The sequence below is a fragment of the Fulmarus glacialis genome, unplaced genomic scaffold, assembly GCF_000690835.1.
Source record: "Fulmarus glacialis isolate BGI_N327 unplaced genomic scaffold, ASM69083v1 Scaffold42838, whole genome shotgun sequence".
NCBI classification, from domain to species: Eukaryota; Metazoa; Chordata; class Aves; order Procellariiformes; family Procellariidae; genus Fulmarus; species Fulmarus glacialis.
The window spans coordinates 1-20,853 of NW_009230936.1; the positions used below are offsets into that span (position 1 = coordinate 1).

A 20,853-nucleotide genomic window follows, 5' to 3' on the forward strand; every position below is an offset into this window, starting at 1 on the left:
GATTCCCACGGCTGGCCGTGGATCGGGTCAGGACGTTTGTGACCGAGTCCCAGCAAATTACAGTGGCAGAGTAGAAAAGGGTAGATCAGATATCATGCTGTTATGTTGTATTTCATGCCATTATGATCGCTCTGTGGTTTAAGAATGAGCCTTACACTGTATCTTTTTACAGTCTTTTGTTTTCCCTTCTTTTGTTTTGTTTTTAGGGTTGGTAAAGTTTCAGCCATCCCTCTGGCCTTGGGATTCAGTGAGGAACAACTTAAGAAGCGCCTTGACCGAGATGTGTGTGTTGTATGACGTTCTTAGTATCGTCAAGGATAAAAAGTTCATGACTCTAGATCCAGTTGTGCAGGATCCCCTTCCTCCAAAACAGGTATATTGTACCTAGTTGTGTAGTTTTTATGGCTTGATACTAAAGACTTTATTTCACTGGAATTTTTCATGTATGATACATACAAGATTTAGTAAAATGTTCCTTGTGAGGTGCTTGTACAGTGTTTTATGGGTCAGGGGAAGGCTGAGAATGGGAGGTGAGGCTGATTTCAAAGGCCTCTTTGCTGAAGCTGTAAGTCAAAATGCTGCTTGTGGCTATACAATATTGCATGAAAGTTACTCTAAAAAAGTTACTGAACATCCAGCAAAACCAACTTATTGGTCACTGTCAATTAGTTCCACTAATAATAATTTTTGGAGAATTAAGATACATACAAGAAGTTTTTCTCTTTATTTGTTACTAGAATCCTCAGTTTCTACAGTTGATTTCAAAAAAGAAGTCATTAGCTGGAGCAGCTCAAATCCTTTTGAAAGGCGCAGAAAGATTATCCAAATCGGTTGCAGAAAACCAGGAAAATAAGCGACAAAGAGACTTCAACTCTGAACTGTTAAGACTGAGACAACATTGGAAGCTGAGAAAAGTGGGAGACAAAATTCTTGGCGATCTGAGCTACAGAAGTGCAGGTAAACAGTAGGGTCTTTTGTTTTTCTCAAGAATGGATATTTATATTTTACAAATAACTTTTTGTAACTGGAAAATTCCATTTGTTGATGGGACATTTTTAATAAAAAATAATATCAGATAATAAAATATTATTATAGTTACGAGACAATTATAAAAGGAGGAAACTTGTTTTTTTGTCAGGGAAAATATCCTGCCATCCTCAACCTAGAAAGTGATTTTAAAAGCTGACTGTGTAGGATTATAGTAAAGATTCCTTTACAGAAGCAATTCTGCATTGATGATGTAGTTGATCAGTTGACAGGTGGACATTGTAAATCTTTGGCTTTTATCTACATTCGGTCTGTCAAGCATTTCTAAAAGATTGAGGAGCATCTTGCATTTTTCTCTGAGTGAAGGCAGATTTATTATACCTATTATTCCTACTCTTATGAGAAATGATACTGAGAATATGTATTATTTCATAGAATACAGTGAGAGAGGGTAACCAGCCCAGAGTTCTGGAGCCAATTATGGAGTGAAGAAGTGAATACAGAACCTCACCAAACTTAAGATATAGATACAAAGCAGGCATCTGAACTGGTTGTGCTGTGCTCCAGTTGTCATCATTGTCAAATTTAGGGTTATTAATCTTATGTTCATGAAGAAGCTGTAGATGTAGCCCAGATTATGTCTCTTTTTAGATGATTTATCGTAAACTAGATGAACCGTGCCCTGGATGTAAAAGCGATGCAACTAGGACAGATGTGGGCATCTGTCTTTATCAGTCCCACCTGAATGACTGGCTGTATGGCTGGTTTTTACAGACTGAACACTGTCATAGTTTTAAGACTGCAAGCCAAACATCATCAGCATTCCTTTAAATCAATAGGGGTGTTGCACCTTAAGCTACTTGCTTGCAAAACTTCAGGCAGTTAATTTTTTTGTCTTGTTTTAACCAAATATCTTTTTTTCTCCTTCCCTGCTTCTGCTGACACCATTTCGAAACATTGTTGGTTTTCTCCCATAACTATTAAATACTACTTGCTAACTTGCTGTAAAATATTGCACATCACACACTGGAGGATTGAGATGCTGATGTGCTGAAATGAGCATTCTAATTTACCTGCCACCTTAAGAATTCATTAAAAAATTTGAGTCAAGCACAACTATGGAGGTCTGGAGACTTAGAAATACATGTTCTTCCAAAATGGAAGTATGAGATTCATTATTTGCAGAAGATGCTTTATGGTGTGTGTGTCTTTGCCTTCCTTAGGCTCCCTTTTTCTTCATCATGGCACATTTGAGGTGATAAAGAACACTGACATTGACTTGGATAAAAAGATACCTGAGGATTACTGTCCTTTGGATGTTCAAATTCCAAGTGATTTAGAAGGATCAGCCTATATAAAGGTTTGCCAGAGAAACTTTAATAATACAGCATGGGTTTTGTTTTGTCATTTGTATGCTTGCAGCAAAGCACAAACATCAAATAATGTTTTCTTTTGCCTAGGTTTCTATTCAGAAACAAGCTCCAGACATTGGTGACCTTGGGACAGTCAATCTTTTTAAAAGACCCATGCCAAAATCAAAACCAGGTATAGCTAGCTATATGTTGTTTTCTGAGCACATTCTCAAGAAATGAGTTTGCATCTAATGTTTATTTGAAAATTCTAGCTTGAAAGAAGAGTGAACAAGAATATTCTTATTTAAACTGAAATTTTCTGTGTAGGTGCTGCTTGGGCTTTGGAAAGATGATGCTTTCAAAGTGTACTCCTTCAGTTTTTCATATGCGTTTACTCAATTTCTGAAATAAAATTACTAGGATTGTATTTTAGATATTCTGGAGCACCTTTCATTAGTCATTAGAGTTTGAGCACATAACCAAAAGCAAACCAAAGTATTGTGGCTCAACTGGACTAAAGATCCATTCACTCTTAACTGTGCCCAAAATGCATCATTTGTTTCTGTGGCTCTGATGTTTTCTCTGAATCTGAAAGTGTGCTGGCAGCATGTGCATTAATTACCAAAGCTCACCTGGCAGATAGTAGCTTGATTCATTTGATATGTGACAGTACCTGAAGGTGTAAACCTTTGGGATTAAAAATTCATCCTTAACTCTTTAGGATTAAAAATTCATTCTTAACTCTTTAGGATTAAAAAGAACTGGCAGGATTTTATGTCACAGTGATCTGTGACACAGATGCTTGTGCTGTCTTGAACATAGACAGGATGTTGTATTAAGTAGAGTTTCATATGGTATTCAGGGTACAGTATAGAGCTTGTGTACTTACTCAGACCAGAATCTTCCAAGAATTTGGGGCCTATAAATCCTGTGAAAGCACGTACATGAATTTAACATTATTTGGGGGTTTGTTGTAGAGTGAATTTAATAAAGCTAGAAGTATCGTTGAAAGTAAATTGCAACTTAAGAGACAGGGTTCATAAGCAGAGTTCACAAAAAGCCTCGGAATGTAAGGCAGTTCCAGAAGGGAGGTACAGTTCACAATATACATATATGTAAAATTGAAGTAAAATGCATTAGTGTTACCTTAAAGTGCTTGCTTAACTGAGATAAAATTCTGAAAATACTCAATTTGGTTAGAAGATACTGACTGCCTTATCTTAGCAATTACTCATAGCTACTGCACAGTATCTGGTATCTGAAGCTACCTATGTAGCTTCTCTTTACTCTTTCCTTCTGCAAACGTTGATTTATATTTTTCAGGTTCTCCACACTGGCAGACAAAGTTGGAGACTGCACAGAATGTTCTTTTATGTAAAGAAATTTTTGCCCAGCTGTCACGAGAAGCTGTTCAAATTAAATCACAAATTCCTCACATTGTTGTGAAAAATCAGATAATCTCCCAGCCTTTCCCAGGTAGGAAACTTTTTAAGACTTCTTGACCTACAATTATTTGCCTAAACATGAACTGAAATTCTGGGGCAGGGGAGTAATCTCCTTGTTTTTCAAAGGTTTTGAAAAACAGAATTTCCCAGAATTTGAATTTTGCTTGCTAATTATAGAAAAATTCAACTAATACACTTTAGTTTCTAATTTACTCTTTTTATTGTGTGGATTTTGGATTGTTTTGCTTTGTGATTGTATTTTTTGTCAGTAGCACTTAAAGCTGTCAACTGTAATGCCATGTGCACATTGCAGTTTGGAGCTGTGCATAAGTCATTGCTCCTGGTTTGCATGCAGGTGAAATTTAAGACTTGAGTTAATGAGTCTTCAGAAGAATGGAGGCTAATACTCTTCAATGAGGGTAATTAAATAGCGTGAAGATGGCTCAGAGTTGGGTGATGAGTCCTCTGTTCTTACAAGGAGTACACAACTGATTATATCATGTGAAGAGTATGTTTCTGGATTGCTTAAAATTTGTATGATGGTAAATCATTCCTTCTTTGTGGAAGGAATGGGGTCCTGGGGACTCTTCTTTTTGTGTGGGATTGAGTCATAGAAATCGGTGTGAAATGTACCTAGTGATTTATTAGTTGGCCTGTCAACTCTTCAGTGAGTCCCAAGTCTTACTTGCCTTTGGTATTCTGCTCTCCAACATCGTTCTTTGATTTTTCTCTGATACGGTAAATACTGGTTGTAAAACTACTGACTATAAAACGTGAAGAAAAAGCAGTTCTCAGAAGCCTGCTTGAAAATTGTCAGTGTCCTCATTTATCTCTTTTTTTACCTGCTTGTACAGGTTTGCAGTTGTCTATTTCTCTGTGTCACTCTTCCAATGACAAAAAATCACAAAAGTCCGCTTCTGAAAAACAGAATCCAGAGGATCATCTCTATGTTCTGGAACATAATTTGCATCAACTTATCAGAGAGGTAATGCATTTACGGTCAAGTACTGAAGAGTTTTTGGGCTTTTGTTCAGACTTCTGCATAGTGTGTGGCACTGTTGTAACAACAGTGTTCCACTAGAGGCCAGTCACATTCTATCCATTTGTGTAAGGCAACCTACGGTTCAGTTTTAGTATGTGTGGGTGGTTAAGGAGTTCTTTACTAAATAAAGAACGCTAGTAGTTTTTTACTTAACCTCAGGCCTGGCTGCTCACTTCAGAAAAGCAATGCAAGATTTTTCCAGTACAGCTCATCAGTCTCCCTTTTATCTTTCTGTTTAATTAGTGCTTGTCAAGTACTTGTCAAGTGAGTATCTGTTCAGACTCCCGTGAAGAAAAAACAGCCAACTACCATAATAACTTTGCTTCTTTTGAGGTCCGCTTCTCTGCTTCAGTGTTTTAGATTTTTATATAATCTAGCAGAAGGACTTGGGGTAGAAGGTTGAGATTGCGTCTGTTCAGGAAAGGAGCACAATTTTAGATGTCTTAAGTAGTTGTGAAACCGTGTTCCAGAGAGTGTTCATCTCCTTTGAGCATGGCTCTCCAAGTCGTGTGGAATAGTCCAGTGTTTCTGAACTAGGTTTCATGAAGCCTGGGCTCAGTGCCCAGCTCTGTTGTGAATTTCCTTTCTTGACTTTGAACAGGTTGCTAAATCTTTTTGTGCCTCAATTTTTTATCTCTAAAATCCTTTCTTTATTTTTGTTTGACCACTCTGACTGTCTCCAGAGATGTATACAAGGCAGACTTTTTAGTAGGAGCTACTGCCATACTACCAAATTTTTGTTAGCTAGCACCTTTTTTTAAAAATAACTTTCCATAAGGTTTGAGAGACCTGCATAAATACGGGAGGCAAAGTATGAGTGTAAAGCTGGCTTTAAAGTGCTGTTAAGTTTATAAAGTAAAAAAGTTGCACTTTTTCAAAGTATGTACACTTAAAAAGCCTGATGTGAAGCAGCATATTGTAGTATACATATTATTTCTTGAGGATACATTATTTGGTCACTTCCTTTTATAACATCTGTTGTTTGTTACAGTGTCACAAGCAAACCCTGAGCTCAACAGTGATGCCACATCCAGCTAGCGCACCTTTTGGCCATAAGAGAATGAGACTTGCAGGACCCCAGGCTTTTGATAAAAATGATATCAGTTCATTACAGTCGAATGAAGGACTTCTGGAAAAGATAATAAAGCAGGCAAAACATATCTTTTTGAGACGCAGGTAGGTCACAAGCTATTCTTGGTAAAGTTACAATAAAATGTACTATTATGTAGAATACAATTGATCTTTTTTCAGTGTTCTTAAAACTAGCTACTTCTTCCTTCACTGTTAAAATAGTCTTTATTTTTAAGTACTAAGAACCAATAACGTATCATGAAATACGAGGAAACAACACTTGGCTAGTAAAAAAAAAAAAAAAAAAAAAGAAAAAAATTCAGATTTCTTCGAGATCTCTGTGACAGTTATGATGTAGGCTGCTGATAATTGTCCCTACTTCTCTTAAACTGCATAAATCTTTTGTAGTATTCTTTGCTGTGCAGTAGCTGATACTGAGTAATACCACTCTAATACTGCTGCAAAATGTATCTGAAATGTACAGAGTAAACAAGCATTGCTTCATTAGCACCAGAATGGTGCTGAAATAGAACTTTGATCCACATGGTTCTGTTAAATTTGCCTTTTATTTTTCTGGTGTGCCACAAAAAAAAACCCCAAATTAAAAACCTACTCATTTCCTTTAAACAAGATAACAGCACAAACTGTCCAGATTATTTTGTGTGTAATATGTCTTTTGTCTTCTAGAACTGCACGAACCATTGACAGCCTGGCTAGTCGTATTGAGGATCCTCAGATTCAGGCCCACTGGTCCAATATAAATGATGTTTATGAATCCAGTGTTAAAGTTCTAATAACTTCTCAAGGATACGAACAGATATGCAAGTAAGTATGAAAATGCATGTATCTTTCTAGCTGTAGAAGAATGCAGCAGTGGCAGAGTGTATTCAAGTTGTGTTTTACAGGTTTAGATTCTCTTCAGACAGGCAAGTAAGAGCCCGTTATCTGTGTGCGAGTGTTTGTTTTTCTGAGTTGGGGGGGGAACAGCCACCCTAAGACAACTCTTCACCCACTTTACACTTTAATGAAGAATCTTAGTAATTCCTTTCGAAGAAGGAATTGAAGGTGAAAGTGGCCGTTTAAGGGGGGGATTTACTTTGGATAGAGATAGCTGAACATAAAGTATCTTTGTATGTGCTGGATTCTAAACTTCCAATCTGGTCATGGAGAGCTAGTCAATGCTCAGTCCTAGCTTCGTTGCATAGGTACTGAAATGTGGAGCTCATGTAATTCATGCTATTAGTTATACACATTGTCATCGAAATAAGAGATTTTGTGTTCCAGAAACGAATGTCTACATGCTGACCAGCAGTGAATTAAGCAGTCCTCTGGCTGTGTCCACAGTGTAGAGCAGACTGCAGTCACTGGTGCAATTTGCAGTCTCAGTTCCAGAGTACATATGCTCCGGAAGTCTTGGCTGTAGGATAGAACAGGCCCTGGGTACACACCATTTTCCCCTGCACCTCTGGAAGGAAACTCTGGGCATGGTGGCAGGCAGGGAGCTGTGAGGCACCTCAGGAGGTTCCTTGTCCTGAACAAGCAGTGGACCAGATCTGCGAACATGCCCCAGAATATGTCCCCTGCAGCATAGAGGGAGTTGTTGTGGTGAGTGATGAAACTGTTTGGAGTTGCTGTCGTATTCCATAGGCTTTGCACCATCCTCATCTTAGCTTTCTTGTCAATGAATGGGAGGGATTCTGTGTTCTTAGCTTCCTGTTTTCTTAAGTGTTGTAATGCATTTTGAATAAATATGCATCTTGTCTTCAAAGATCCATTCAACTACAGCTGAACATCGGAGTTGAACAGATCAGAGTTGTGCATAGAGACGGAAGAGTTATTACGTTGTCCCATCAAGAGCAAGAACTGCAGGATTTCCTTTTATCTCAGGTAGACTCATATACATGATTCTCCCCTTTCTTGTAGTGTTTGGGAAACAGAAGTAGTTAGAATCTCACCTTTATCTATGTAAAAAATGTTAGAAAACTCCAAATAAAGATAGTGAAAATAGGAAGATGGATGACTGAATTTTTCGGTATGTTTGTATAGTGACTTTAGCAATTGTTACTAAAATACAATGCCAGTTTTTACTAAGGTCAGTAGTAATAATAATTTTTTCCCTCCCATTTAAAATATATTTCTTTATGTTACTCATTACGGGAGCACTAAGATTTTTGCTTACTTCAGAACAAGTCAGTGAGAGTCATAGCAGACAATAAGGTATTCACTATATGAAACTTACTGTAACCAAGTCCTATCTAGAGTAGAGATCTTAATGAGCCTACAATTACTGTCGTTTCAACATTGTCTTGTTAATGTTCACTTTGCATCAGCCATTACTAAATCAGCTGATATTTGAATGAACTGCGTTTTCTTAATTGCTTAGAGCAAGCTGCTGGTTTTATTCAGAAGTGGCAGTCTCCCTACTATGCATTATAAATAGTCAAAATAAAGGTCTTTAATAACAGTGGTTGGCCTGTTGCAGTTACACGAAACTCCATGACACAGAAAACAGGTTGAAACAGATTCTGCTGAGGGTATCTCTTTTTGGTCAAGTGTTTTCAGACTTGTTCACAGAGAACTGCTGAACAGTGCTAGATACTTCCTTGTTAGAAGTGTTAAGTCTTGATACAGAAAAACATTAGCATTTAAACTTCTAAGTTGTTAAAGCTCAATCCTTACACTTGAGCATTAATGGAGATAATCATGCATCTGAGAACCTCAACTTTCCCCCCCCCCCCTAAGTTTGCTATGATAATATTGTCACAGATTTTATATATTTTACAGCAGAGGTCTCATTTCCATTCAAGGAAAGGATTATTTCAAAATCCTGTTTGTATCACTTGAAGTAGTTTTTGAAACCTAAATAAAGGTTTCTGTAAATTGAAAGCAATACTTAAATAAAATGCATAAGCCCATATACCTATGAAAAATTCATCTAACTGCATAGTGTGCTTAATACGGCGGTATTCTCTGTCTGCAAAGGAACTAGTCTAAATTCAAATAACACAAAGCTCTACTAGCACTTACATAGCATACATGTTAAAAAAAAGTTCCTCTGAAACTAGAGAACTGATAAGACAGTAATTTTTATAAATAACTACTGTACAGCAGAAGAAAAAAAGCTTGGTAAAACCAGTAAGCAATTCTTTCTGTGGTGTGCGAATATCGAACAGAAGACGAACCTCTTGTTATCTTTCAGATGTCACAGCACCAAGTACATGCAGTTCAGCAGCTTGCGAAAGTTATGGGATGGCACGTTCTGAGTTTCAGTAATCATGTTGGTCTGGGACCGGTGGAGAGCATTGGCAATGCATCAGCAATAACTGTAGCATCACCAAATGGAGACTATGCCATTTCAGGTAGTGTTTTCTATTGCAAATGATGGAAAATCGTAAAATTCTTAAGCGAATTCTACAGGCTTTGTAAGTCTCTTCCTGAGATAGTCTCTAGACTTTTATAGAATAATGTCAATTTATAGCAAAATATTCTAGAAACAATCTCTTTTGTGTATGGAATTGACACCTAAATAGAATCAATACTTTGCCCAGTAAACCACTTAATATAAACCTGACTTAATTTACACAGGCTTGAAAATATTTCTCAGAATTAGCATAGGAAAAAATAGATTACAGAAGCTATCAAGATCCTGAGAGAAGGGAACAAGTCAAACAGCAGGATCACAACTCTGGACTTAACAAGAACAGAGTTTGGTCTCTTCAGGGATCTTCTTGGAAGAATCCTATGGGATACCATCCTATGGGATGGAGAGAAGAGGGGTCCAAGAGAGCTGGTTGATTTTTTTTTTTTTCCCCCAAGGATCACCTCTTTCAAGCTTAAGAATGGTCATTCCTATGTAACGGAATGCATTACCATTTGTTGTGCAAAGGTGACAGAAGATCTGTGTGGATGAACGGGGAGCTCATGACTAAACTCATGACATAAAAAGGAAGCTGCAAGAGATTATAAGCAGGATCAGTTGACCTGGGAGGAAGATAGAGATACTGTCCAAGAATGCATTGGTGGGGATAGGAAGGCTAAAGCCCATCTGGAGTTGAATCTGGTGAGGGATGTACAGGGCAACAAGAAGAGCTTCAACAGGTATGTCAGCAGCAAAAGGAAGACTAGGGAAAATGTGGGCCTGCTGTTAAATGGGGAGAGGACCTGGTGGCACAGGACATGGAGAAAGCCAAGATTCGATGCCTTCATTGCTTTGGTCTTAAGACTGGTCTTCAGGTATCCCAGGTCCCTGAGACCCATGGGAAATTTTGGAGCAAAGAAGACTTACCCTCAGTAGCAGAGAATTGAGTTGGAGAACTTTTGAACAAACTAGACATACACAAGTTCACGGGACCAGGTGGGATGAATCCATGAGTGCTGAGGGAGCTGATTGATGCCATTATAAGGCCACTCTTGTTCATCTTTGAAAGGTCATGGTGATCAGGAAGGATTCCTGAGGACTGGAAGAAGGCAGATGTCACATCCTATATTCAGGAAGGAGAATCTGGGGAACTATAATCTGGTCAGCCTCATTGCAATTACTGGGAAGATGAGGCAAAAAAACAGTCCCAAAAGCAGTTTCCAAACATATTAGGAAGAAGGTGATGGGGAATAGTCAGCATTGATTTATGTAGGAGAAGTTATGTTCAATCAGCCTGATAGTCATCTCTTTGTAGAAGTCTAGCTTGGTAGCTCAGGGGAAAGCTAAGTGTTATCTCTCTGACTGCTTATTTAAAAAACAAACAAACACTACCACTACCCCCAACATCAAAACACAAAACCCCATCAAAGCCAATGGAACATCACCACCCCTCCACCAGTCTTGCAGAATTTTGTGATTAAAAGCAACAGCTATCCTGAGTGACCTCATTCCTGTCCATTTGAGATAAATACACTAGAAACGCTATCTTTTTGATCATGTTTTTCAACAGAATGGTGGGAAATATATCCAAGGTAAGAATCGGAAAAAAAAACCTTTGCTCTTCCTGGCATCATTAGGGAAAAATAAATTCATTTGCAAGGTGTACATGTGCGTTTTTTGTCAAATGTTTCTCTGGTTTGCTCTAACCAAAAACATGCAGTGCTAAAGCAACAAAATCATAGAGAAGTGGGAGAAAATTCAAAGAGAAAAACTTAAAAAAAAAAAAGAAAAAAAAGTAAGGTAGTTTCCCTTGTTTGCTTTCAGCATGTTTGGAATTGAGTAGGAGTAATGTACAGCATACACGAGGAAGGATATTTAATATGAGGAATTTCTGCAGTGTAAAAATGCTCATAAAAATCTCTGTTCATCACAGTACGTAATGGTCCGGAAAGTGGCAGCAAAGTTATGGTTCAGTTTCCACGGAGTCAGTGCAAAGATCTCCCCAAAGGCGATGTACTGCAAGACAACAAGTGGAATCATCTTCGAGGGCCGTTCAAGGAAGTTCAGTGGAATAAAATGGAAGGGCGTAATTTTGTGTATAAAATGGAACTCCTCATGGCTGCCCTAACTCCATGCTAATAATCTGTCAGCCTCTCCGTGGGGGCTTTGAGTCGTTGCTGTGCTGCAAATGATCACTGCCCATGCAGCAAAGGGAATCTATGGGGAAATACAAAAAAGCAAAACCAAATTTATTTCCTGTACAGATATGTCCATTGTAGTCTTTGTAATAAAACTTTTTTCAATGACATACAACTTTTTGAAAAAATTCCTTTCAGCTGTATCTTTGCAGATTGCTCTATCCAGAGTAACATAGCTGAGTAATTAATGTATTTTTCTTTTATAAAATTAAATTCAGTAGTCGTCTGCTACATGAAAGGTGTCTGCTCAGAGTCATTCCCTTTCCCCTCATGCCCCTACTTTTTCTCAATAGATATTTCTGAAGAATGAAAATTACTAGAATTGAATTGTGCTATCAATAAGCCTTTTGGTGGCTTGTGCCACAGGGAATGACTATCCTTGTGGAAGCTAATGGACTCATTTGATGAGAAGTGGGACAACAGAGGAGAAGCAGAGCTCCCTTGTCAAGAATTAAGGCTAAACAAAACTAAGATTCAAGGAACAGTATTCGCTGCGTGACGCTCTTGAGTTGGGGTTGGTTTGTGTTAACTGTACATTGATGTGGCTTCTGGGTGACCCATTTCTTTTTGAGGGATCTATTTACTTAGCGATTTGTTTAAGTTGAGAGCGTTAAGAAGTCACAGCTTGTGGCAAACGTCTTTCTTCTCTGATGCCTATAGATGAGCCTATATGGTGTTGGTTACTTTGCTTGTGTTTTCTGTCCTTGTTTTTTGCAAGCATGTAGAGGAAAGTCTTACTCTGCTTGCAAAATTCTGACAACTTGAGTTTGTGGGTGACTTGTGTAAATTCATGTCTGGATAGAAGCAGTAACTCTCATGCAGTAGACCTTTTTTTTTCCTGCACTGGCACTGATTATCATCCAGGAAAACAATAATATCCTCCTGAAGATCAGCTCTTTTAACTTCTTTTAAAATAAAAAAAAAAAAATCATGTTTTTGTCTTTTTTGGTTGTAATTGTAGCCTTCTTGAAGCTTCTAGTAAGGTGTTGCACAAAGCTTTTCTTTTGTTTAGTGATTGATTGCTAAAGGTCTTTTTGAAACCTGTCTGTATTAACTGGTTCAGACTTAAATCCATGTTGTGTGTTATGAGGTGTGTGTATGTGTATATATATATGAGAACTTCTTGCACATAGAACATGTTTGAATTGAACAGCATACTTGTATGGTGACAGTTGTTATTTTGCTGTATTTTTGAGCAATAAAGAGTAGTTGTAGGAAATATGTATTAAGCAACTGCTTGGGGCAAGCTGCTGCTCAGTATGTATCCAGAGCAGCTATTGTACTTATGCTGGTGTTTGCCAGTGTGAAACATCTTGTTATTTCAGTTCCTTGAAGTACTTGCTTCTGTGCAGCTGAAGTATAGAAGAGAAAGGCTTTTCCTTTCAGCTTCTGATGAGTTACCCAAGACAACTTATGAAAATGAAAAAATATTAGTTGAAAATAGTCTCTTGATCTTCTTGAAAGATGGATGAGTCTTATGCAGCACCTGTGATGCCCAGTCCAGTATTGCTTGGCTAGCAGACACTCTATGATTACAGGCAGAGAGGGGTTTTGTTCCTTATTGAACAGTTCAGCCAACAGCCTGATCCATCTGTCATGCATCCGATTATATGAGGCTGTTTTGACTCTTGGCAACACAACAGATCTTCTCTTACTAATAATTAGAAGATGAGCATATGAAACATAAACATATCTTTACAGTTAACTGTTCTTAACCTAAATTGACAGGTCTGCATGTAGTGATAGCATGCGGTGATATTTTGTCAAATAAGCTCTTCGTTACCAAGTAATAGGATCACTGTGGAGCTATTAGGGTCTCATAGTTGCAGGATTTGTCCCCTTCTGAAAAGAAACAACAGATGCAAGAGGACTTCTCTTGTGTTGCAGAAGTGCAAGCACTGCACATTAGCAGTGAAGACATTTGTCAAGACTTTCAGGCCTAGCTGATTAAAAAAAAAAAAAAAAATTAAAAAAACCCCAATGATTAGGGACATGGAGAGTCTGTCTTCTAGTGTTGAATACACAGGGATTCCTAATTTTAATGGAAAACAGATTGATTAGGCTTCTCACAGAGGGACAGTCTTGAAATTCTTGGTAGTGCATCTTTGAACATGAAATGAAGACATTAGTGGATGATTAAGACCTTTACAATTGATTGCCAAAGCAATCTTGTGAACTTGGACATCTCTTTAATTAAAGCTTAAGTGCAAAATGCCTTAATCCCTTCGATCACTTGGAATGCTCTAAATACCTAATTTGCTGCTGCTCTGGATGGTGTTTACAACTGGAGTAAGAATAGCTATTAATTTCTAAACTTCCACTTCAGCAGTCTTGCCGTATCAAAGACTTCTGATACTTCAGGCACCTCCAGCGTAGCAAGAAACTGCTACAGACAGTTTAGCCTCACATTTTGTATATCAAATATTATTGGTATTAATAATGCATATTGACAAACATCAGTTTCAGAAAATGTGAATATTTTATAATTGACCTTACCTATGTAGAGTAAGCATGCTAAATTCTGGGTAAAATTTGTGTGAGGAATTGTCTGTAAGGAAGACAGTACATAGGCTAACTGTACTGAATATCCTCACTGAATATTATTTGAATCCCCGTTGTTCATCTAAGATATTACTACCTAAAAGTGAGGTTGGCACCAGCATCAATAGCCAAGGATGGGTGCCTGAAATTGCTGTATCTTTAGCCAAGCTGTAGAAGAACTGTGCTACTTGGAAACTTCTTACTGCTGTTATAGTGCATCTTAAATTGACGAATTATAAATGGTCATTTCCTACTTTCATCCCAGCTTTCAAATATTGTAGTTTAAAAGTGTAAGTGATCTCTACAATTACAGCAATGCATTCAAATGGTCATTCATGTCTGTATACATTTCCTGACTTTTCCTTTGACGATTACAGTATTCAGGTCAATGTTAGCAGATAATAATGGTGTAATGTGTAAGCTGCACTCTTTGTCCTTTCTAAGTAAATCTGGCAGTGCGCCTGCTATATACTCAGCTCAGCCTAATGCATAACTTCACATTCAAGTTCTAAGATTTAGGGATTAAAAAAGAGAATCTGGAACAGATAAACAGAAAAAAAAAAAACATTTAATAATGTTTTCTGTATGCTATATGGATACTTTACAAAATACTTCAAGCTTGGTGATTAAAACAGACGCACTTACAACTTCTTCTGTGTCGTCAAAGCTTAATTCACTCAAAGATACAGTAGACTGGTAATATATACTTAAAGTGAAGAATTAGAACAAACTTACTTTGCCAAGCTGTGCTGTAGCTGGGATTTTTTTTTTATTTCTCACCTTTTTTGACCTCTTATCTTAGATGCAGGAAGAAGCAACCAGCTGAATCTGGTACCCGAATTTATCAGTGAGTGAGAGGCCTTCTGTACTACAAATGGCCAGTTCAATCCGGGGATGACTTTAAAAAGTATTTTGTACAGGGTGCTTTGGGAAAAGCCTGTTTGCATTGTTATGCACTTGGTGAGAAATTTTTTGTTTTTCCATAGCTAACCCCTCATACCTCTGCACCTGAGCATCGTAGTCCCTGACCAAAAGGCAAGCTCTGTCAGCCTGTGTTGTAAAAGCCTTATGCGAACAAGTGACCTAAAGTGTGAGAGAGGCAGTAGCAGCAGTTCAGCTCAAAAAGCCACGTGGCAATCTGCAGACACAGACACTCTTACATGTTCAAAGTTTATTTCACACTGCAAAATTCTTCTCTTTACAAAAGCAAAACAGGATAAAGCCTGGTCAGTTTAGTGCCTTCTCACTCACAAAAGCAAATGTTACTCTATCCAGAAGATCTGCAGGTAGAAAATGTAAGTGTGATATGCAGATTCAAGAAAACACTAGTTAGATCACTTCATGTTTTCTTACAACACAGGAAAGCAAAGGTGGCTTCTCAACACGAGCAATTTCAGAATTGTATTTGTAAATACTAAATTTCAAACTAGTGCTGTTTTAACTTTTCTTCCCACTTCCCGATTATTCGTCGGTGGGCTAAGTTTGCAAAGGACTTGACATCTTTCACAATGAAACTTTAGTATTTTGCCACCCCACTGGTGTGATGTTGTCAGTATTTTATCTGACCCCTCTAATCATTATAGACAGCGTCCTCTTCAGTGCCTATGTGTAGTTCCTTGTTTAACAACCTTTCCTAGTAATGTCATAAAATGTGTGTTAATATCCCGGGGCAGTGTAAACAATTGGAAACGTAAGTGGGGAACTTTGACCAGCTCGGCATTGTTTCAAAGTCAGTTTTGTCTCATGAAGAATTACAGTTTGTCTTCAGAGCTTCAGGAAATTCCTTATGCCCAAAAGTAGCAGCATAGGCACAATAAACAGGATTCAATCCTTGCAATTAATTTTTTAATGTAATACTGTAATTAGACATTAAATTTATTATGTTGAAGGATGCTAATGGCTGCTCTGTCTGTAATAGGAGACTTGCTGTAGCCAAAATACAGGTGTCCTTCAAGATCATGATCATTTCCTTTATGGGTTGATCTTAGAGGCTTGGTTGGTTGGTTGTTTTTAAGAGTGGTAGAGGCTTTCGATTTTATTAATTAGCCACAAAAATGTGTTCGTGCTCAGCATGAAAGCATACTCTTTTTTTACTTTGACCTTGGCTAGCAGAGCCGAAATCTTAACAGGTCAAAACAGCTCCATCAGACACTGCTGCTTTCATGTCTAATTAGCTTTGCAAGTCAGGATGTTTCTGCAGTAGTCACAAACATTTTACCTTTTAGGTTTCTTCTCGCTTTCCTTGCCAGTGCTTTCTCCTGAGGTAGAATTGTTATTTTTGTTATGAGACAGTCCTTGGCTAACACTCAATGGTTTCCAATTCAATCTCTTCAGTTGTACTTGCTGCAAATAAAAGGATATTATTATTGATTGGCAAATGGATTGGAAGGCCAGCATTCCAAAATTAACAACGCTGTGTTAATAGCTGAGACATTTTGAACTTTTTAATATTAGCTCAAGCTTACTCATCTATAATTAGGTTTCAAATACATCTTTTCAAAATATTTAACTGCATAAAGAGTCCCTCACAATCTTTAAAAGTGACACTGGTTTCTTCCAATACAAGACTAAAGGCGCTATGAAAACTGAAGTCCATAGGGCCAGTCCTTATACCTTTCTTCGTGACTTTTGAGAGCAGGGCTCTAAGGTGGAATCGGGGCAGAAGTTAGGTCCCTGCTTTGGATCATGTTCTAGGCAATGACAGAGGAAGTCTCCAGAACTGCGGTTTTCCTGAAGTCTGCCAAATAAGTGTATTTGATTCAGACTTTGTAGAACTCTGGCTCTGTAAGAAGATTGGCTTTAACTGGAGGAAGGAAAGGCTTTATCCAAACAAAAGCCTGTATATTCTGGCATGACAGGAAAATTTTCAGTACCTACAGACGCGTTTGAGCGGTGTGTGCACCGTGAAAACAGCAGCAGCCCTTAGAGCTGTAGGTGAGCAGCAGAAAAGAAGAGACAGCTCAAGCCAAATTCAACTCTTCCCATATCAGGTTTTTCAGAGTTGACACGAAGTCTGGGCCATGAGGCTTAGGATTCTTGAGTATCTGTGTTGATCTAGTAAAATACTGATACTCAGGCTGCTTGTTGTAATGTAACAGCTTAAGCAGTGCTTATTAGAGAAGGAATACAGACCTTTTACCTACAGGGCAAGAAACCACTACTGGATCTGTACTTACAAAGAAGGGAGGTAAATGCCTGAAACGTTTTGAAGTGGTAAAAGAAACCTCCTATTCCAAGGATGCGCCCAGAGCTTGAGCCCAGGCCCGTAACGTGGCACCTTGTCTTGCTGCCTAGGCTGTATGTCCCTGGCTGTGGCTTGGAAGTTTCTTCTCTAATATGTGAATGTTCCCTTCAGTGCAGCCCTTGATCTGCTTTTCATGACTGGTGTCTTTGGCACGTGTTAGGAGTCTGCTTTTGATACTAGTCAGTGTTCGTTGAAATCCGCAACTGAATCAAATGTGAGGACAGATGAAAGGGGGGTTTGAGAGGACAAGTAGTGCAGTCCTCCATGAAGTGAGGTGGGAGTCACTCCCAAGGGCCATTTGCGTATTTTCCCCTAGGAGATACCCTTCTGGTGCAGACACTGAGAGTGTTGCTGATGCTCTTGACTTTCTCCTGCCCTCTGATGGGGGGTTATTGCAGCTCTGGCCTTTTCTCCCCAAGTTTTGCAGTTAGCCATGCTGGGAAGTGTTTTGTGGTTTCTGATGTAAAATGTATAACGTAGATGTCCCGTGGATTGTTCTGCAACTAAATAGCTATTATTCAGTTGCCTCTGCTAGTAAAGAGTTGAACAGGATAACTGAACTGAGCCCTTCCAGTCTTGTTTCTCAGTGTCCCTGCTTAGCACTTTTATCGCTCAAATCACAAGTGAATTTTAAGCTCAAAATTCAGACTTGAAAACCCTATACCTTGATTGCATTCTTAGAGAGATACCTGTTAGTTTGTGTGTCGTCTTCTTCTGGAATAGATGCAGAGATTTATTACACAGCCACATGAAGCAGATCAAAATGGCAGATACTGCAGCGAGAAATGCAAAAAGAACTGCTACAAAATGTAGATCTTCATAGATAACCTCTGCAGGGAGGACAGAAAAAAATTAGTATTATAAAACTGATTACAAGCAGATTAATATTTAAACACAGGGTGAAGCCAAGAACTCCCATCTAGTTTGTACCATAAACGTTGACTATGATGGTGCCGTAGGTGTTGGTTCCATACTCCTCTGTTACAGTGATAAAATAGTAGCCGGCATCTCTCATGCCCACATTCAGAAGCTGTATAGAGCCATTTTCAAAAGTAGTCACTCTGTCCTTGTACACCGTGGATATGTTGACATAATTCCCACTTTTCCACTCAACAATTTTCGTGGTGCCCAAGCTTGACACATGCTTCCACTCAATGGTGGCAACGCCTCTGCAAGAGTATTCAACGGAGAGCAAGATGTTTTGTGCCACTGTTGCGTTGATGTTGGGTTGTGGGACGACTAATGATACTACTCCAGGAGCTGAAAGACAAAGGAGGGCAATGAGTGACGAGGTGACCAACTGTCCCAGCAGGATGGGACCTCTGAGGGGCAATTTGTTCTACCTCTTTCAGCAATCTGTTTTAAGAGAGGATGGATTATGCTCTGCAGTTTCTCTTTCTACTGACCATAAAAGGAACATACATAGACAATTAAAGACTAGATATACATTTTTAATTGGTAATAGTCAGGAGGAACATTTCCACCATATATGACAAGTAATTGCATGTGTTTTAGTGTTTTGATACCAAGAGGAGAGGGTTTGGAAGAGTCTTTTTGGGGAAGGGAGCGTAACATTTTCTGAAAACGCTGAGCAATGCTTTCATATTCATCAGTAACTGGCTTTTCTTTAAAATCCTGCATTTAAATGGAAAGTTTAATCGCCATGGCCAAGGTAACCTATTATATTAATTAATTACCATCCCCCAAAAGCAAAAACTTTAGCAGGCTTAAGTATGTGAAGACTTGGCAAGGACTTCATCATGTTTTCAGGATGCGTAATCAACGTTTGAGACAACAGCTTTGTAAAGGCAGCCAGTTATATGCCAGTGCAGATAAATTGCACGTAATTAAAGGTACCCAGTTTCACATGAAGTCAGGGACATCATGTTCCTGATGATTTCCAGGCAAAAATGCATGTGACAGTATTTAATTCTCACCTAGTTCCTACTGATGTGATTATGGAGCTGTTCATAACACCGTGAAACTGAACTGACCATTTAGTTTAATGTGTAACTGCAATAATTTCTGCTTGCATGTGGGTATTTCTGCATGAAGATTTGGATGAACATCAAACATCCAAGTTTCAATTGGCATACTTTTTTTTTTTTTTAATAATTAGTGGCATGTTTGAGACACTTGGCTAGAGACTGAAATCCTGTTATCTACCCACAAAAATCAAACCAGACAAAAGGCAGATAAAGCACAGAGTAAGCCTCACTGCTGAATGCCTTTTCCTGGTTTGGCTTGGAGCAGCTCACCCGCTCTCCTCTAATACTGTGGGAAGAGCCCGACTGCCACAGCAGAACTGAAAAAATAATGCTGAGCTGCAAATGTCTCTAACCCAGCAGGGAGGGAGGACGAGACCCTCAGCTACGCTGAAGGAGTGCAAAGCACCCCTGGGGATGCTCCTGGAGATTCTGCAGAGACTTCAGGGAAAAGAATGATTAAAAAAGGCAAAGAAAAAAAAAACTCCAAGGGAAAGAAATTATTTTTAAAAATCTTATTAAAAAATAAGACACACACCCCCCCCCTAGTCACCAAAACCCCAGAGCAACTACAAACGGGGAGAGATGGGTAACTGAATTACAAGCCGACTCCACTCTATTTGCGATCTGTAGCAGAATTCAGAAACTCTGCTGGGCAAGGTAAGTCAGGGAAGCTTGAGAAGCCAGTGTGATTCCCAGGTCCTCGCCTAGGACCAGCACAGCAGAAAGCCCCAGCCTCTATACATTTGTTAACCAGATGGGATCTAGGCTTTTTCCAGGATAAGACTCCTGAGATTCCCCCTTCATGGATATCTTGTCATGTCCCTTGCAGGGACACCACGCTCTCCGGGTAGCCTGGTGCATCCTCAGCTAGGCTGTGGTCTGCCGTTCAGCCTGTGTGCAGGAGAGACTAACCAGAGCTGTGAAAAAGGGGGTTGTGCCAGCTAGAGAAACAGAACAGACGGGAACCTCTGATAATCACTGCAAATTGTTCTAATTGTTTTCTGCTCCGGGTGTTTATTTAAAGGCCTTTTGCTCTGTTTCTGACTAGACAGGAGCTGAGTGTCTCACCACAGTGACCCTTTTGTTTTGATAAAGGCATGGCTTTGTTTTGAATATGTGATTGCAAGGTAAATGTAAAAAAAAATATAATCCTTCCATTAAATTATTTGCAAACGTGTTCTGTGCCTATCCAGCACACAAAGCCAAAAAAGGCAATGCAATAATCATTCAAAAATATTTTTAATATGCAGTCCGCCTAGGTCACCTGAACTGGTCTAATCCAAACAGAGCTGCATCAGCCTTGAGAGCAAACATCACACCCACCTGCAGCGCCCTGCACAGGGCCACTGCGCCCTGCTGGTTGCAAAACCAGACCCTTCACGCCCAGTAAAACATGCACCGAGGAGAAGAGGGTACCGGTGCCGCTGGAAGTGCGGCGAGTTTGCTGTCCCTGGCACGCCGCTGCACTCCGAAGTATTCGCCTAGCCGAGAGTCAAAGCTGGAAGCGTGGCTCTACCAGACCTGGCCGTAGCCACGCAGCCGGGCCTGCAGCGTGCTGGGGAGGGGGTGGAAAAGGGCTGGCAGCGAGGAACCTCCACGCAGGAGCTCTAAAATGGGAGGGGGGGGG

The 20,853-nt window shown here is 39.2% G+C and overlaps 2 protein-coding genes across 2 annotated transcripts; one reads left to right on the top strand and one right to left on the bottom strand.

Moving 5' to 3' along the window:
• The first annotated feature begins 210 nt into the window (after positions 1 to 210).
• Positions 211 to 11,829, top strand: MED17 (mediator complex subunit 17). Its single transcript, XM_009584388.1, has 11 exons — positions 211 to 373; positions 738 to 957; positions 2,211 to 2,347; positions 2,448 to 2,532; positions 3,663 to 3,815; positions 4,639 to 4,769; positions 5,818 to 6,002; positions 6,585 to 6,722; positions 7,667 to 7,784; positions 9,097 to 9,256; positions 11,189 to 11,829. Exons 1-11 carry the CDS (start codon positions 281 to 283, stop codon positions 11,392 to 11,394), a joined length of 1,626 nt encoding a protein of 541 aa, XP_009582683.1. The 5' UTR covers positions 211 to 280; the 3' UTR covers positions 11,395 to 11,829.
• Positions 11,830 to 16,293: 4,464 nt separating this feature from the next.
• Positions 16,294 to 20,707, bottom strand: VSTM5 (V-set and transmembrane domain containing 5; the record flags this gene model as incomplete). Its single annotated transcript, XM_009584389.1, has 4 exons — positions 16,294 to 16,337; positions 17,928 to 18,068; positions 18,169 to 18,560; positions 20,550 to 20,707. Coding segments are annotated over 4 exons (735 nt in total), but the record flags the coding sequence as incomplete, so codon positions are not given.
• Between the last annotated feature and the right edge of the window lie 146 nt (positions 20,708 to 20,853).

What these genes read in the sequence shown, in the direction of transcription:
- MED17 (XM_009584388.1), top strand. Translation starts at nt 281, where the DNA reads ATGTGTGTGTTGTATGACGTTCTTAGTATCGTCAAGGATAAAAAGTTC. An exon ending in TCTGAGCTACAGAAGTGCAG is followed by an intron (nt 958 to 2,210) that starts GTAAACAGTAGG and finishes TGCCTTCCTTAG; the next exon opens with GCTCCCTTTTTCTTCATCAT. An exon ending in AGGATTTCCTTTTATCTCAG is followed by an intron (nt 7,785 to 9,096) that starts GTAGACTCATAT and finishes GTTATCTTTCAG; the next exon opens with ATGTCACAGCACCAAGTACA.